This window comes from Choloepus didactylus, chromosome 5 (assembly GCF_015220235.1).
Source record: "Choloepus didactylus isolate mChoDid1 chromosome 5, mChoDid1.pri, whole genome shotgun sequence".
Taxonomy (NCBI): Eukaryota; Metazoa; Chordata; class Mammalia; order Pilosa; family Megalonychidae; genus Choloepus; species Choloepus didactylus.
Window position 1 is genome coordinate 37,475,330 of NC_051311.1, and position 18,563 is coordinate 37,493,892.

The following is an 18,563-nucleotide window of genomic DNA, read 5'->3' on the forward strand; positions in this document are numbered from 1 at the left end:
CCGGCTGCGGGCGGGCTGGCAGCCCCGGAACGCCGCCCCCGCGGCTGCTCGGCGCGAGGCTGGAGAAATCGAGCCGGGCCAGGCCGAGCCGGCGGAGCCCGCCCCCAACCGCCGCCCCCGCCCGCTCACCCGCCCTCCCGCGAGCGCCGCCGCAGGTCCGGGACGTGCTCCGGCCCGAGTTTGAATGCTGATCCTTTTCCTCCTCCTCAGGCGGCTGTAGCGGCGGCGGCGGCGGCAGCTCCGGGAACCGCTGAAGCCGGCATGCTGGAGAAATTCGAGTTAGAAGAAGAAGGTGAGTGCGTGCGACTCCCGGGCAACTCCGCCCTTTCTCGCCACCCGCTGTAGGTTGCCTTTATTTTTACTTAGAGGGAAGATGTCGTGAAGGGGGAATCCTCGGGGCTGCTAGTCAGAGGTTTCTAACGACCCCGGTGCAATGAAAAGATCTAGGGGTTGCTGGCCCGAGGCGGCGGGTAGCTGCTCACGTGTAGCGCGAAGTGCCGGGTTTCTCAAAGCTTCTCCTGGGGAATGGTCGGGAGATCTCCCCGTGCTCCTACAGTCGGTCTGGTTTCGAGGATGCATATGCACCTCCTGCTTCTCTCACTTTGGTCCCCGCTCATGCCAACTCGGCTGCTGAGCTGCGTTGCTGCATTTTATGTGAGGAAGTCAAGGATCGGGAATAAGAAGTCGGAACCGGCAGAGATAATGTCTGCAGTGGCACATTTGTGGCTTTCGAATGAGTCAAATACTAGCTAGGTTTTAGTTGAAGAGCTCAGCAACCTAGCCATCAACACAGATGGTTGGTCCTTTTGTCCTTACTAGCTGAACTCGGATTATAGCAAGGTGTTATGCAGTAATAATTCTTAGTTATGTCAGCATAAATTTAGAGGTACCCCCAAATTGTTTTCATAGTACATACCTTTAAATAATACAAACTGGTTCCCTTATGTGTATTTGTGAAAATACCACCAGTAGGGTGTGTCTTCTCTTTTTAAAAGGGAAAGTTAAGTAGGAAAACCTGAAGTGGTTTATTGAATTGTTTTTGAGTTCACTTGACCCTCTCATTCCGTCATTTTTAGTGTCTCTTCCTGTCTCATCCGGTTTTTCTTTTTCCTGTCCTATTTTCTTCTTGATTATTTATCTGGATTTTATTTTGAAGCTGTTAAGATTTGAAGAGGATGAGCTTGTGTTTTTGGCAAAATTAATATTTAAAATGGAATAGGATGAGCTCAAAGTTGAAAAAGAACTTTATTTAAAACGCGTGACAATTTTAGGAATTTAAAAGACTTTCATGTTATCTTGCATACTTCTATTATTTGTTTAGTGACTTCTTTTTTCTCCAAGAGTATTGATAGAATAAACCTCCCAAACAAAGAATGTGCCATGTGGGTGCTGTCTCTGTGCCAACTTTACTTTAATACTTCTGTTCATTTACAGTCAGGCAATTACTTAATTAAGCCATGCACAACCAGTATAAGAGTGTTAACCTGATAGTTTTAGGCAGATTTTTGTGTTTATTTTATGTTTTAGATTCACTGCGGCATTCACAAACATGTTAGCTAGAATATAATGTGGTCATAGTACATTATCATAAAAAATCCACTTCCTTATTTATTATCAACAAGCAGTAAGACGATATATTTTAAAATTTTTCTGGAACTTAATTTGCATTTTACCCTTCTGAAAAATCATCCTGTGTCATAATGTGAATGCCATCTCACTGTTCCTTGGTTTTACCATATTACGGATCAGATTTTGGCCACTGTATACAGGGTGATACAGTGTGCCTTTTTCATTAAGACTTTGTCTAAACCATGGGCATTTTCTTTGTCCCTGATATTAATAATAGAGAGTCCATTGCATTTAAACTTTTTTGCAGATTCACATAGGGGCAAGTGGACACTAGAGAATAGGCTATTAGAGAGGCACCATAGTTATGCTTAAGAGCACAGGCCCAGGTTCAAATCTCAGTACAATCACTTATTAGCTGTGTGATCTTGGACTAGTTACTTAACCTCTCTGTGCCTTGGTTTCCTCATTTATAAAATACAGCTAATATTAGGGTGAGGATTAAATGAGATAATCTATGTAATGCTGTTTGTACAGTGTAAACCCATAGTTAACACTCTGTAAATGTTAGTTACTATTGTTTAAATGCCATTATACATTGTACTGAATTCATAGACTTTCTAAGGCTTTTATTAATGGATCTAAACATAGAGATTCTTCTCAATACACATCTGGTGGCTTTTTTTTTCTTTAGATTTATGAATTATGTTACATTTCTCAAAGCACATATATGTGTTTTTTTTTTCTTTTGCATTGTCACTGCCAAAGGAATGAATGTAAAGTATTCAGCATCTAAAGAAGGGAATTTCCCATTTTCATCATCTATTTTTATCTAGATTGCTGTCATTACTTTAAAACACACTAAACCTGGCAAATAGCCCTGTCAAACTTTTCTAGATTCTTAAGGAGGAGGAATGTTAAACAGTTACTTGGAAGCTATTAACTGAGCTGGAAGAAGGAATAGAGTTGGCGTCATAGTCTAAAACGCTGCTTTGTTTCTTTTGAACTTTAAATTGCTTATTCATCCAAAATATGGGAAAACCAAGTATCAAGCATAATCTTATATTTGGGCAAAAAAAAGTCATAATGGTAAGACCTTACAACTTTAAATATCCTGTGAACTGATATGTTGGCAGCCTATATAAGAGATAGCTGTTGAGTCGATTCTTATTTAATCTTTAAACTTCTTATCCAGTTAATGCCTTATTTTATGCTTGATGTCTAAAGGCATTATTAGATTGACATATGTTTACTAATTTTTTGTTAACAAATATTTTTATTTCCTAATAAGTTACAACTAAGTTCTAACAATACTATATTTGTTAGAAACAATTTGGAGGTGTTAGTACAGTTGGAATAATGTCTCGAAATTTTATTTGCTGTCAGGAAGAAAGGGAAAGACTGTACCGTGATCAACCCTGCATAGTTTGGGTCATCTTTTGCCTAGATTATTACAAGAGCTGCCTACCCACTTTTTCTGCTATCATCTCTTCTTCCCGTCACACCCCTGGCAGAATTACCCTTCTAAAGAAAGGATTTGATCACCCTGCTCCTTTACTGGAAAATCTTTACCACTTTCTGCTATCTATATATAGGACAAAATTCCCCTTCGTCTGCAGCCTCATCGCTGCTACCCCGGCCACACACACCAATTATCATTGAACTTGATGTGTGTAAGAACCACTGGAGATCTTTTTAAAACACAAATTCTGGTTCTGGTAGGTCTGGGATGGGACCTGAGATTCAGCATTCCTAATAAGCTCCCAGATACAGCTGACACTGCTGTTTTACTGATCACTCTTTGAATTAACAAGGCTCTAGAACAGGGATTGGCAATTTTTTGTGAGGGGTCAGATTATAAATATTTTAAGCTTTATATATTTTAAGCCAGGCGCTGTCCAGCTACTCAACTCTGCCCTGTAGCAGGAAAGCAGAAAGCAGCCAAAGACCAGATTTAATCAAATGGGCAGGGCTGGGTTCCAGTAAAATGTTATTTACAAAAACAGGTCAGATTTGGCCCACAGGCATAGTTTGCCCTACCCCTCTGTTTGCTTTGTTTGTTCCTCCACCATCTCTGTGCACAGGAGTGATAATTTATCACTCTAAGGCCTTCTGCTCCCTTCCCCCTTGGTTACCTTATCAATACTTAAAGACTGAATCCACATCTCACCTGTCTAAAAGCCCTTCCCCTAAATATCTTCTATACTTACTCTCACAATTCCGTTTCTCTACCTAGTGCCTCATCTTATGGCTGGCATATAGTAGGTGCTCGGTCTGTTCCTTCACCTGGATGTCATTTCTTTCACACGCTTTTTCCAGAAGATTGCATTAAATGTTTATAGCACTCATGATTGTTCTATTTGTTCAACTGAATTTGTTCATACTTTATTTCCGTACATTCTCACTTCTAGAAGTGTCGTAGAAGGACACAAACTTTTCCACATCAGAAAAGAGTACAAAATTGGTTTCCCCCAAAGTTAAAGACTTCACAGACTTTTGCTTACCAACTGAAAAATCTTTTTAAATTATAATAACTTAATATTATAACATAATGCACAACTACAGATAGTTCTCAATAATTTAATATTTTTACTTGTATTAATTATATATAGTGAGGGGGTTAAAAGCACATACTCTGGATCTGTGCTGCCTGAGTTCAAGTCTTATCCCTGTCACTTACTAGCTGTGTGACTTTGGGCAAGTTACTTAACATCTCTGTGCCTTGTTTCTCATCTGTAAAATGGGGATAGTAGTAGTACCTACTCTATGGAGATATTGGTAGGATTAAATGATTCATTATATAAAAAAAAAATGATTAGGACAGTGCCTACCTCCTAACAATCACTTTGTGTTTTCCCTTGAAATTTGTTATTATATCAACCAGATCTACCTACCTATCTACCTACCTATGTTTATTTTTATCAATTTAAGTGTCTTAGATTTATTCAATGACTAGAACCAAACATGAAGTACTTGATAAACACCTAAACACAACCTGTGGATGTTTTTTTAAAGTAATTATTCAGCAATTTTGTTCATGGTTAATAAAATTTTCTTTAATTCTGGTGCTACAAGAATTCTACCACCTCTTCTGAAATATCTCTGTTATCACCTAGATTCCTTCTGTCATTTCATCCATGTTAGAATCTTCAATTATTTCAGCTTTTTAATAGCTTGCTGTAGCTATTTTACCTACTTCTTAGCTGCAAGGTTTCTTGCCCTCCTGCTTCTCTCTTCCTTTTGCTAGTCATTGCTGAGTTACTTCTCCCAGTTGGGTAATCCTTTCCGTCCTATCTGTTCCTTCTTCACATGAATGTCATTTCTGTCACACACTTTTTCCAGAGTATGGTCTTCTGTTCAGAACTCGCCTCCAAGCTCATCTGTTCTAGCAAGATTGATCAACCTGTTCTATACTGATCAAAAATTTTTAGGAAGAATTAGGGGGCAATATTTGTTTGAGGGAGAGCATTAGATTTTTAGTCAAGAATCTTGGAAGTTAGTTCAGTTCTGTAATGAAGTAACTATATTTTCCATGGATAACTCAGTGAAGTCTCTTGGGGCCTTTTTTGTTTTCCTGTTGTTCTTGTCATTGTTAATTTTTCTCCATCAAACCAAGGGCTGGCACTTGGGAATGTTTTCCTTATCCTTCTAGATTGATAATATGACCCCAAATCATTCAGCAACAGCTCTATAAAGACTAAGAAACAAAACCAAAAACTTGTGTTCACTCATACGCATTCTCAATTGGAATGTTATTGCCCCCCAGAGACTAAAGATTGATTCTTGGGGGAAAAGGGGGACAAAAACTCTTAAATGCTATAATGGCTCATGGTCCTTCAAAGGACCACAGTAAATAAACACATATACTGTTTATCTGTGGTATTAAAATTGCATGGGGTCAGGGAAGACGATTAGGAAAAAAATACATATTAAAAGGCTCCTGGGGAGGCAAGAATGAGAAAAGGAATGAGAAACACTGCCATAACTTACTTGAGGAAGAATTGTATTGCTATGTATTTGTCATAACCTAATAAAGTATTCCCTTATCGCTTAGCTTTTAGAGCATCTTCTCAGTGAAGCTCAGCAGAGTCAACACAAAAGGTTTTGGGTATAATGTGAGGGGCACTGACCTCTGGCGGTAGAGATGTTAAAGTGACAGGTTTGTGAACACACGACCTGGTTCCTGTTTGATCATTTCTTGTAGCATTAGAGACTCTGATAATAACCCATTACCCAGATTCTACCCTGTGCTTGCATGTTCAACTTAGACAAGAGATTTATTGTTTCTTGATTATAAGAAATATTTACAATTTATGAAATATTTGCAATTAAAATTTTTCTTCTCTAGCTGGTCCCACATTTAAAAGAGTACCCTATTTAATAGATTTTAACATCTCTGAAGTCAGGATGCACCTTAAACCTTGATGACACCTTAGATTTGATGAGATACACAGTAGTTGTCTTAGACTGAGGAGGTTTTGTTTCCTGAAATGCAAAGCTCTTTAACTAGTTTAAACAAAGAGGAGAATGAATAGGAGGACTCAGGGATATCCAGAAGTAGGACATGTCATCAGGCTTCACAGGTAACCAGAACACACTAGAAAGACATCAGGAACCAAGGCCGTGCCTGCCGTCATCTCTCTCAGGCCCATGATCCTCCCTCTCAAGAATGGCTTTCCCCGCTCCTTGGTTTCCGTGTCAGGAAATGGCCCCTTGCTACTCACTGCCTCTCAGCTCTAACCCCCAGCCACTGACCAGAGCCCCTGACGACTCAGCCACTGTGCAACGACCAGGGTTGGGCACTCGGCACAGCTCAGCTGGGGAGGCTGTTCTGAGTGGGTCAGAGCAGATCTCAGAGGAGAGGCCATGGCTGGGCAAGACCCTGAAAAGCCATCTACTATACCAGTATCCTATGACTTAATTTTTAACTTTGACTTTTAAGTTTGGAAAACTTGATTCTTAAAGTATTTGAAGTTTACATGAAAAAAATGAAAGAATTTTTAAATCCTTTTTTCTCTGATTGTAATAATAGCCAGCATATCTTGAGGCACCATCCTAAGTCTTCCGTTTATTTCATCTAATCCTCAAAGCAACCCCAAGAGGTAAAAATTTTTATCAACTCCATTTTATGGATGAGGAAATTAAGAAAGTAAGAAGTTAAATAAACAAACTAAGATGACGTATCTAGGAAAGTGATTGTGCTGGGTTGAATAGCATCTCCCCAAATTCATGTCTACATGGGAACCTCAGAATGTGACCTTACTTGGAAATAGGGTCTTCTCAGTGTGTTTTAGTTAAGGATCTCGAGATGAAATCATCCTGGATTTAGGGTTGGTCCTGAGTCCAATGGCTGTAATCTTTGTAAGAGAAAGGAGAGGGAGATTGGGACATAGAGATACAGACACACAGGAAGGAACTTTCAGGCCACTTGAAGATGGAATCAGAAGATGAAGTGATGCATGTACAAGCCAAGGTATGGAAAGGATTGATGGTGAACACCAGACCCAGGAAGAGACAGGGAAGAATTCTTCTAGAGCCTTCAGAGAGAGCTTGGCCCTGCCTACACCTAAATTTTGGGCTAATAGCCCAGAGCTGTGAAACAATGTATTTCTGTTGTTTTAAGCTGTGAAGTTTGTTGTACTTTGTTACGGCAGCACTAGGAAACTCCAAGTTAGCGGTGGAACCAGGTTTCAAACCCAGTAATTAGACTTTCAGAGCCCACGTTCTGAACCAGTATGCACATTGTTATGAAATAATAACTTTCATTCAGAAAGCCCCCTTTCCATTTTTTTAAATTAATTTTTACTTACAAGCACTTTATACCCATGTAGCAAAAACCACCCCTTTCCCCTACCCCTTTCTCTGGTAACCTCTAATCAACTTTTGGTCTTTGCACATTTGCTGTTTCTAGGTAGCTCATGTAAGTGGCATCATACAATATTTGTCCTTATGTGCCTTGCGTATTTCACTCAGCATAATGTTTTCAGGATTCATCCATGTTGCAGCATGTCTCAGAACTTCATTCCTTCTAATGGTCAAATCATATTCCATTTTGTCTATGTACCACATCTTTTCCATTTTTTCACCTTTTCATTCTCCAGCCTATCTTTATTAAGATTCCATTTTTCACCATGGTTACCAGTTGCTTCCATTTTGCAAAATCCAGGAACATTTATCAGTCCTCACCTGTCTTGGAACTCTTAGTAATATTCAACAAAGGTGACCACTAATCCTTTTGTGAAGCACATCTTTAATTTCTGTGACACAGCACTCTCCTAGTATTCTCTTCATAAATGACTGGCTATTTGATTTATTTCCTTGCTGGTTCCTCCCCCTCCCCCTCCTCCCCCTCCTCTCCCTCTCCCTCCCCCTCCTCCCCTCCCCCTCTCCCCCTCCCCCTCTCCCCGTCCCCCCTCCTCCATCTGGGCTTCCTCATGGCTCTGTCCTAGACCTACTTACCTTCTCATTCTGTACTCTCAACTTAGACATCTTATTCATTTCTGTGACTTTAATTACCATGATACATGATGCCCAATGCTTTAATTCCATGAATTTAGTTAACATGAGGCTTTAGTAACTGATGGTGCCCAAATATATGTCTCTAAGCTCCCCTATCTTCTGAGTATTCAGTTGCCTGCTTGACATCTCTATTGGATTCATTTCATGATTTCTTGCTTCTGTTTTCCTCCTTTTTTTTTTTTACCAACTTGCTCCAGAAAATGTTACCACAGCCACCTAGTTGTTGCAACAAGAATTATCTGTGATGTCCAGCTCTAGCTGTTTTATTCCCCTACAGCCAAATAATTACATCGTCTCACTTTTACTTCCTAAGTACCTACTTCTTTATGTCACCTCTGCCATCACTCTTGGCCAAGCCACCATCATCTTTCTCTTGAATGATTCAAGCCGCCAGTTCTCTCATAACATCTACTCTGCTCCCCTCATATCTACTTTTGATGCTGCAATTAGAGATATTTTCTGAAAACATATCTAATCATGTCACTTACATGCTTAAAAGCCTTCGATAGTCCAACTTTGTTAACATGTTCTATAATGTACACTACTTGTTCTTACCTGCAACTTCCTCTCCAGCCTTACTGTATACTTGTTTCTCCTTGCATTCTCTCTCCAGCTGTTCTGGCCTTTTTAAAATTCCTTAGCTACCTTGTTCCTCCGTGCCTTCTGGAATTGACACGCATTCTGCCCTCCGCCCTAGCTGTTCTTCCCTCTCCTATTGGCTGCATGTTGGTTTTTCTTCAGATCTTAGCTTAAATGTCCCTTCCTTTCCAGAAGCCCCAGAAGAGTACTTTACATATTATCTGATAATCCCTCACATTTGATGAGAAATACATTTACTTGTGTTTCTTTGCTGTTAAATTTTAAGCTTTATGAGGATGGAGACTTAGTCTTATTCATCATAGTATCCTCCAAACCTGGCAAACATTAGTGTTTCAGTAAATATTTGTTACAGAAATGAAGGTATATATTTTGGAACTCTGTAACTTTTGCCCTGGCACATAGGCTTATGGTACTTCAGGTATTTAATACTGTTTCTTTTAAAGAAATAAGGCGTTTATTTTTAAGGCATTATAGAAATGAGAGGAAATCCATTTGCTAAGTTAACATCGTATTTACTGATCAAAGAGCAATGATAAGGTAGAGAAACTGAGGAAATGAAGTTGACTCAAGTATATCTCCCAGAGGTGTAGGAAGCTCCTCCACCTACTTATGAAGTCAGAATATATTATATCCAGTCATTGAGCAACTCAAAGGCAATAACAAATGGATAGAAATGTGACAGCTTGCTTACATAATATGTTATCTCAGGGAAAAGTCTTTTAGATCTTTCTTGTGTGGCTGTGATTGCACTTGTGCTAATGTTAGGAAAAAAGGGATCTGGCTTAACTCTAATAATAAAAGGGAGAGTCATTTGGGGGTCAAAAATAAATTTTGGAACCTTTTAGTTCAGTTTTAATCACTTTTTCATCCATTTAATTTACTGCTTTCTTCTGTCCCTCTTTGAGTAATTCGTAGGTGCTTATAGTATCTGAGTTTATATAACATCACTGAGGTTTCTGAATGTTGTACTGTCTTACTCATTTTATTTTCGCTTATATTTTGGACATGTGTAACTAACAATAAATTGCTAATTAACAATAAATTGTTATTTTATAGCTCATGTACTATGGTTTTCTTTGAAATAGAATGCTTAATTATTCCATTAAGACCTCCTCAAGAATACATACACATGCACATTCTGATACATTTATTCATACCCTTTGCTTGCTCCCCCTTTTACTGTTGATTTCTTTATCTTTGAAGCTTATGCAAATGGTGTGCCCCCCAACCCCCCTTTTTAATGTCTTCTGTAATTAGTGTTATAATTAAGAGGATGGGTCAGACCCAGTTTGGGGTCCCATTTCTTCTACTTAATGGCTGTCAGACCTTGGGCAAATTATTTCTGAATTTCAGTTTCTTCATGTGTAACATGGAAGTAATCATAGTACTAGCTAATAGGATTACATGTAGATTAAATAGCCATGAGCATAAAACTCACTACAATGCCTGGTATGTAGTATAGTTTCCATAAATAGTAACTATGATGACCCTAGAAAGTAGAAAAGATAACTGAGCAAAAATTTTAAAATTCAAATTCACCATTAGTGTATCATCCAGTGACAGCTGGTTATCCAGCCAAAGCTCTGGTACCTAGACTCTCAGAATTTTCCCTATGTGGATATATGTATTTATTATCCAGTTGGCACCATTTGTGATTGGATGTTTGAGTTTATCCCCACCCCTCAGAATTGCCCTGCAAGAAAAATGGTGCTATCCCTGTTTTACAAATGAAGAAATAAAGACTCAAAGGAATTAAGTACTTTGCTCAAGGTAACAATTGAGGTGATGGCAATTCTGATCTAGCGTTGATCTAGATGTTACCTTGTTCTTTCTTCTACACTATTCCCCATTTGAACTTAGGGGAATACCTTGAGTAGCCCTCTTTAGAAAAGACCTACTATCTAACATACTTGATAAAAGGACCTGAGACCTATGAGCTTATAAAGGGGTTTTTTATTAGTGCTTTATTTTGATGATTCTTCAAATTGTTTTCATATTTGATTTGAAATAGTGATTTTTATAGTGCTTACACCTACAGCGAGAACAGTGATGTGCCATATTGGAGATAGCCAGCGGCCCACAGCAGAAGGACCCATTATATTGCTAAACCCTGACGATGTGTACGTGTTTATGGGCATGTGTTGAAGCTCTGGTAAACTGTAATGTTTCTGGACAAGTTAGAATGGCATTTTGTTGGAATCTGGAACTGCAGTACACTCTTGGGGACTTGGGTGAAGTGTCAGTCTTGAAGTCACCTGAAAGAATTGACCAAATTGTTCTGTCACATTTGTGACTCCCAGTGGTTTACTGAAGATACTCATTTCACTCTTCCCTCCTAAAATCCCACTGAAATTACAGAGATCAATTAAATTGAAAACAAAAAAAGTAGTCTTTCTCAACAAAACCAAAAGGTCAATTCTTTGAAAAAAACCAATGAACTGGATAAACCTTGTCAAGTCTGTTCAAGAAAGCATTAGTGAAAACACAGAGCATTAGAAATAAGAGAGGTTTCTTCACTATAAATACAGAGACTTTTAAAAGAATCATAAAAGAAAGAAACCTGAAATACTGAACTATATCAATAAGTTTAAAAATCTTTTAAATCAATTCTTGAATGAATTTTAAGTCAGTTTATATTTTGCTGGATAATAATCCTTTTCTTCAGCCACCAAAGAAAAATTAACAAGTAATGAATTGTGTACTTTAATTGGGAGAACTATATGGTATGCAAATTATATCTCAATAAAGCTGTTTTTAAAAACAGATAATTAAGATGTAACCCCTCCTCTTCCCTTGCAAAAGAGGCAAAATAATCAGGCTGTTTATGGGTGAATTCTGTAAAACCTTCAAGGAACTGTTAATTCTTAGGTTATTTAAATTATTTTAGAGCATAGAAAAGAATGGAACACTTGCCAACTCATTCTGTGAAAATAGCTTGACCCTGATATCAAAACCAAAGGAGGATAGCCTACAAAGAAGAAAACAAATGATTAATCTTACATTTAAAGTATGGTCAGAACTCTTAAATAAACATTAGCAAATTGAGCCATGCATCGTATTGTGACCAAACAAGGCTTATCCTAGAAATGCAAAGAAAGTTCAGTATTAAGAAATCTACTAAGAATGGTTATCTCTAAATTCTAAGATGCCGAGTTCTTTGTGTATAACGTACAGAACTTTGGGTATCTGTATGACTCTGAGACTCAGAGCTAGAGTTCTGCAGCTAGGACCATCAGTAATACCTAATACGGCAACTGTTAAAAAAAACTGAAGAGTTCAGACTTCAATTAGAGATATGAATGAAGCAGATCTGGTTAGGACTAAGGCAAATCAGGCCAAAGGGTAAAGGATGATATTAACTGTGTTTTAAAACTTTAACTTCTGTGTGAGACCAAGGGAAGAGATGTTTATTTGGTAAGGATCAGTATTTTCTGTAGCACACTGAATACTTTAACTTGTACAGTTTATTCAAACATCATAATTACATGGAACTTAGAATAGGAAGTGAAATCTGATAGGTTTCACAGGTTAGTGTGAAATCCCGATACATCCCAAGGTAATTGGGAAGAGAATAAAAATGTATTTGCAGGGCCCACCTGAGGAACTGGAGGAAAATATGGAGATATTAAACTACCCAACCTGGGGAATTACTGATATAATTCACAAGCGTTGAGGACTAACAATTTAGTAGGCCAGGCCCGGGATCTTACGTTTGCCCTTATGAAGCTTGTTACTGCGAAGGAGAGGCTTAAGTATCTATATAGATATCCCTTTGTAGTTTTTAGTGTATTCGAATAGCTAGAAGGAAATACGTGAAACTGTCAAACTACAACCCAGTAGCCTTGGTTCTTGAAGAAGATTGTATAACTGTAGTTTACATGGTGTGACTGGGTAATTGTGAAAACCTTGTGGCTCACACTCCCTTTATCCAGTGTATGGACAGATGAGAAAAATGGGGACAAAAATGAAAAATAGGGTGAGATGGTGGGATGGGATCTTTTAGGTGTTTGTGTTTTTTTAACTTTTATTTTTATTCTTATTTTTATTTTTTATTTTTTTTGGAGTAATGAAAATGTTCAAAAGTTGTGGTGATGAATGCACAACTATATGATGGTACTGTGAACAATTGTACACTGTGGATGATTATATGGTATGTGAATATATCTCGATAAAACTGAATTCAAAAAAAAAGAAATCTAAGGAATTAAGAGAGAAAGCTGTGATCATCTTAATAGAGAGTGAAGAAGAAAAAGGTTGATAAAATTCAACCTATGTGCCTGAAGAAAATCCTTCATAAGCTAGGGATAGAAGGAACTTCTTTAACTTTCTGAAAGTGTATTTGATATAAGCCGGCTGGGGCAGCAGCTGTTTAGTTCCTGATATTATAATTATCAAGGTGTTTCTTATTCTACTGACCTGTCTGGTGTATGTTACACTACCCTTTGAGCTGACCTTGATCATTATGGTTGCTTCAACTTAATAATTGGGTTCTGCTTTCTGAAAAAGAGGAAACATTAACTGTGGCAGGTGCTTTAGTTCTGTTGTTCCTAGAATTAAATATGAAGCCACTTTAAAACTCTAGTGGGAACCACATATGATTTCAAGGCCACTGCTTTGTCTTGTTTGTGATAGTCCTTAGGCATGTATTGCAGCTCATTTTCAAATATCTAATTGGGGAAGTGATTTGTCTTCATCTTGCTTATACTTTTACTGCCCTCCTCTTATTTGGAAGAGCAGATGCATTTTCCCTGGAGAGTACACATTTACCCACACACATATATGAAACCAAATGCAAAAAGCATGGAAAGAAAGAAATCTAATAAACCTCACTTTTTCTGCTACCCTATGATCATAAATCTTGTAAAATTATATTTAAGCTTGACTTTAATATTTGTTTCTCAGCACTTGAGAAACACAAAAGAAATTTTTTAATCTCTTTCCCCATATTTTTTATCTTCTGTGTTCCCTTTTTTGTTTATTTCTTGCTCAAATATTTTAAATGATTTTCTAAAAAGAAAAGTAATACTACATGAATATAGTAAACCTGTGTGTTTCTAACTGTAGAAAAATAAATATGAAAAATAAAATTTAAAATGACTGAATTGATAATATGTTTCTTAAGTTTCATTATATTAAGTTAAAATTGTAGGGATGAAATAAGGAGTGAAGTTTTTTTGTTTTTTTAATGAAGTTCAGGGGAATATGTAAATTTTGTTTTAAAATACCTTTCCATCTTATACACTTAGCTCTTTAAAACATAGTTTGAATCTTTTACTCTGATCTGTGATTAATGAAGGAATATAAGACTTAAAATATAATATTCAATCATCAAAATAACGGAGTTGGGATTTAAATAGAGGGGGGAGTACCTCCCAATCTTGCACCTGCACTGGCAGCACAGAGCCTTGAAAGAGGCTGAAAGGGTGATGCCTGGGCAAGTCTGCTTGAGTATTCATTTTTGGAAATAGAAGTTAAGAACTGTGATATAGAGAAAGCAGAAGGTAGGTAGATGGAGCAAAAGCCTTGGCTGATGATAACCACCAGACAGTGCATAAAACTGGCAGTGACAGGTAGGGCCATACTCAGATAATGGCAGAAATTCCTGGGCTCCTGGGGGAAGCATAGGTGGAAGCAGGTGGGTCCACAGGTTGCTGCACAGCAACCAGTGTTGTAGCAGTGTCCTCCCTAGGCTAGGACTCCGTGGCTGGGGTCTCTAGCTGCCTTCCTTCCCCCCCACCCTTGTGGGTAAATAAGGGAAGGGTAGGCCTATGCGTGGTCTCTGTGGTGTGATTTTAAAGGTAACAAGCCTGATACCTAAACGTTCTTTAGCAAGGCATAAACCTTCCATTTCACGATTACAGGTCTCTAGTGGCTTAGTTCACTCTGTAAGGTACATGATGATATACAAACCCTGAGGAAGAAAAATGCTGAGAGGAATGATTCAAATTCTCATTTTTCTCCTTGCACATAATTCCAATTGTCAAAAATTCTGGTTTTAATAAAGCCTCTTAGTGATACAGGTTACGGTACTCTCCAGCAAAAGTGAGCACAAAAAAATTAGGAAGCAAGTAAAACCCTGAAGCTCCCAAAGACTGTGGGTTTTTACCATCTTAGTGTCGTATGAGATCATGTAAGGGAAATCAATAGGACCCAGTACAAATGTAACAAGATCTTTTCTAGCAAAGAAGATCATTACAGCCCCCTCTGTTACTCAGTTGACTTATCATCTGTGATAGCTACCTCAGCCATTCCTAGATTGATAACTCGGTAATCATTTAAATAATTCCTTTCTATGATTCTGTATTTACGAAGCAGTTCTTCCATTTCTAATTTGGCTTCTATCTATGTGTAAATTAATTGGTATTTTAGTTTACCCATCAATTATTTATTCAGCTTGAATAATCAAGTTCCTATAGACTGATAGTAACAAAATCCAGTTTCCTAAACTTTGAGCCTGAGAAGAGATCCTGGAATATGGTGACCTCCCCAAAGTGCTGCACAGCTTTCTACCAAAGTGCCTTTTCAAACTGGAACAATTACTGTTTAGTAAATGAAGATTTTTAGTACACAAAATCTTTAAATAATATATACAGAACATGGAAAGAAAGATAACAGGAGATTCTTGAAGATGTCAAGGTTGATAAGCTCTGACCTTCCCTCAAGTGGGTAAGTTCCAGGTCAGCTGAACCAGTTCCTGGGGTTTGCATCACAGCGTCCTCTCTTTTCACCATTCTGGCAGGCATTTCCTCTCTATTCATCTTGCCTCAAAAATAAAGCAGAGGATGTTAAAGGTTACTTCTCAGCGGCATCCATGGCCATTTTCACAACTTTGATTGGAAGTATTCATAATGTGTAAGCAAATTAAGATTTTTTAATAGATCAGAGTAGGCAGCAATCCCTGTGAATGTCAAAATGTATAGAGCAGAAGATAAAATTAAACTAGGTAGTGGTAATCTTACTACTAAAATATGCTGGACAAGATTAATGACTCCTTGCTGCTCATTTTACCTCTCAAGTGACAGAAATGTGTCTAAAGTAGACCAGGTGAGTGGCAAGGTAGTGGGGCAATGGTATTCATCATGTCACTAAACATAAGCTAAATGTTTTAGCAAAGGGTCCTTCTCACATGTAGAAGCCTCTCTCTCTGGCTGAGACTCAACCCCATCTGAAAGTGGGCTGACCATCCCCAAGAGTGATGGGACAATCCTCCTTTAGACTAAGCAAGATTTGTAGGAGTCAAACTTAAGAAATAAAGTATAAGATCAATTCCCCATGGAATTTACTGGGCCAGGGTGAACACCTTAATTTCAAACATCATGAACTATTCTTCTGTTGTTATTAAAGGCCATTGAATTATATGAATAAATGGCAGATTATGAGAAATTTTTTTAAAAAGGCCATTAATTTGAGTGGTTATTGATAGGAATGTTATAGGACAAGTCACCTGGCCTATGAATTTTGGAGAAAAATCTAGCTAGACTTATATCAATTTATAAAACTCAGTTTGGCATTTTAATATGTTTTTATAAATTCTGCTAACGTAAAGTCAAGTTCACTCACTACTTTTGTGTTTCTAGTTTTAGTGGTAAGAAAACCTGTGATAGATGGATGGTGATAACTGTCCAATTAGTAGTGGATTAGTTAGTAGTCATTATCTTTATAATACAGTTCCTTGAAATCCATTTTGAGCCTTTTTCTCATTTGTCATCTTGCTTTTAGTTTGATTTAGGTATGTAACCAAAACCGTTTCATAATGGTATCCATCATTTAAATTATCCTTTAATATTTTTGATTGACTAACCAAATTATCAGTGACAAACTATTCTCTTCATTTTGGTATAATTAAGGTCACAGTCAAATACTAAATCACACTATCTTTTTATGCATTTTTTATTGTGAACCTTAACATATAAATAACAGTGATAACTTTCAAAGTACAATTTAACAAGTAGTTAGCAAATTTCAAAGAATGTTATAGGCTATAGTTCCACCGTTTCAGTTATTTCCTTCTAGCTATTCTAATACTCTAGCATCTAAATATATATATATGTATGTTTATATAAAGTTTCAGTATTCATAATCCTTTGTTAAATTATTTTGTCTGTTGCTACTCCTTCCTCTCGTTTATTCACTTTCTCGATCTCCAAGGGTGTCTAGGCAGTGACCACCCTAACTTGTTCATGTTGAAAGGGGGTGTCAACACTATGGGGAATGGGGCTGCATCTGATTGTTATTAAAGAGCTGTTGCCTCTGGGTTTTAGAACTTGTCTGGCATAGGAACACTAGTGGATTTAAATTTCTAAGCAGTAAAACTTAGTGAATGAATCTTTTATAGAATCTCATAGGGATGTAGGTATTTTAGAGCTACTGTTGGTGAGGGCATGGCATACTGTGGCCATTTGGGGTATCTAGCTGGAGCTTGCGTAAGAGAAACTTGCAGGATAGCCTTTCAACTCTATTTGAGATCTCTTAGCCACTGTAACCTTATTTTGTTACCTTTCTTTTCCCCTTTTTGGTCAAGTAGGCATTTTCATGCCTTTTGATACCAGGGCCAGGTTCAGTCCTGGGAGTCTTAATCAGCCCATCTTAAAACATATTTTTAATAAACTCTTTATAAATTAAAATTCTACGTATTAGAAAAAAAATTTATGACTACAGTGATTATCTCTGAAATATAAATTCATCAAGTTCTTTGCTGTATTTGCAGAATTTTTTAAATGTAGTTAACAACATTGTGAACATTTCAAGGGCTTCCACAATCTTATTCAGTTACACTTTGTTTCGAACCAATAGGAATCAGAAGATACCTTCAATATAAAATATGCTTGAAAACATCTTTAAAGTTTTAGATCAATGATGTTTCACTTTAAAAAAAAATTGCTTGGTGCACATCCATAGGTGCATTCTTTCCTTAACTAAATTCAGTCCTATAAAAGTATATAGTCTCTTTTCTGATTTAATTTGCCAGTATTTTTAAAAATTGTGTGCTTTGTTTATTATCATTTTTCTCCTTGAGGATAGAAATTTAATATAGTAATCTCAGCCCAAGAAGTTTGATTCATACTTGGTCCTCTTGTATTTTGTTTATGTATCTTCTAATGGCATACAGTTTACAGGCATTGCAAGGAATTTGCCAAGTGCTCAGGAATATAAAGAATACTTGTTTACTGCCTCAAAAAACTTACAGTATAAAAGAGTCAAACCTATGGCTTTAACATGAGGCATATGATGAATGCAAAAGTGAATTACCAACAGACTACTGTGGGAATGTCAAAAATGGAGTAATTAATTCCAACTTGAGGGGATTTAAGGAAGGTTTTATAGAAAGAATTGAACTTTGAAGGATAAGCAGGATTGCCCTTGACAGGCTATTTCTTTAAGAGAGAATAGCATGTGCAAAGGTAGAGAGGCAGAAACATAAGCAGCATATTAAGAAAGCATTGATACGATGCTAGCGCATAAGATTCCAAGGGAATGTACTAAGAGATGAGCTGGACAGGTAGATCGGAAGCTAGAAGCCTTGAATGATAGTGTGTATTGTGTAGGCAGCGAGGAGTCATCAAAAGTTATTAAGCCAAGTAATGAACTCTGTTTTCAGAAAGAAAATTAATTATTCCACATACTCTTACACATTTTAGTGTTTATAACTGTTTACATTCAAATTTAGATGATGCATTTTTTTTAGTTATGTTTTTAACCTTCATACATGAAACACTTAAACACAACTATCTACTTTCCAATAGTACTCTTTTGCACTCCCTTGAATAATAATATGTTCGGTTAACATATTATATAAAGATTAGTAAGATTTAACATTATTCCACAACTTCCTTCATTTTGTAGAACAGTAACCCAAGTGCTGTAATTATGCTTCTATC

General features: G+C 37.3%; 1 protein-coding gene across 4 annotated transcripts in view; it reads left to right on the top strand.

Annotated features, from left to right (window-relative positions):
* PRKAG2 (protein kinase AMP-activated non-catalytic subunit gamma 2) overlaps positions 1–18,563 on the top strand; it is a 400,476-nt gene that overhangs the window by 304,985 nt on the left and 76,928 nt on the right. For all 4 annotated transcript variants that reach the window (XM_037835774.1, XM_037835773.1, XM_037835775.1 and 1 more), the window contains one exon: positions 211–292. In XM_037835774.1, the coding sequence (XP_037691702.1) occupies positions 211–292 (82 nt within the window). The remainder of the gene's footprint in view (positions 1–210; positions 293–18,563) is intronic.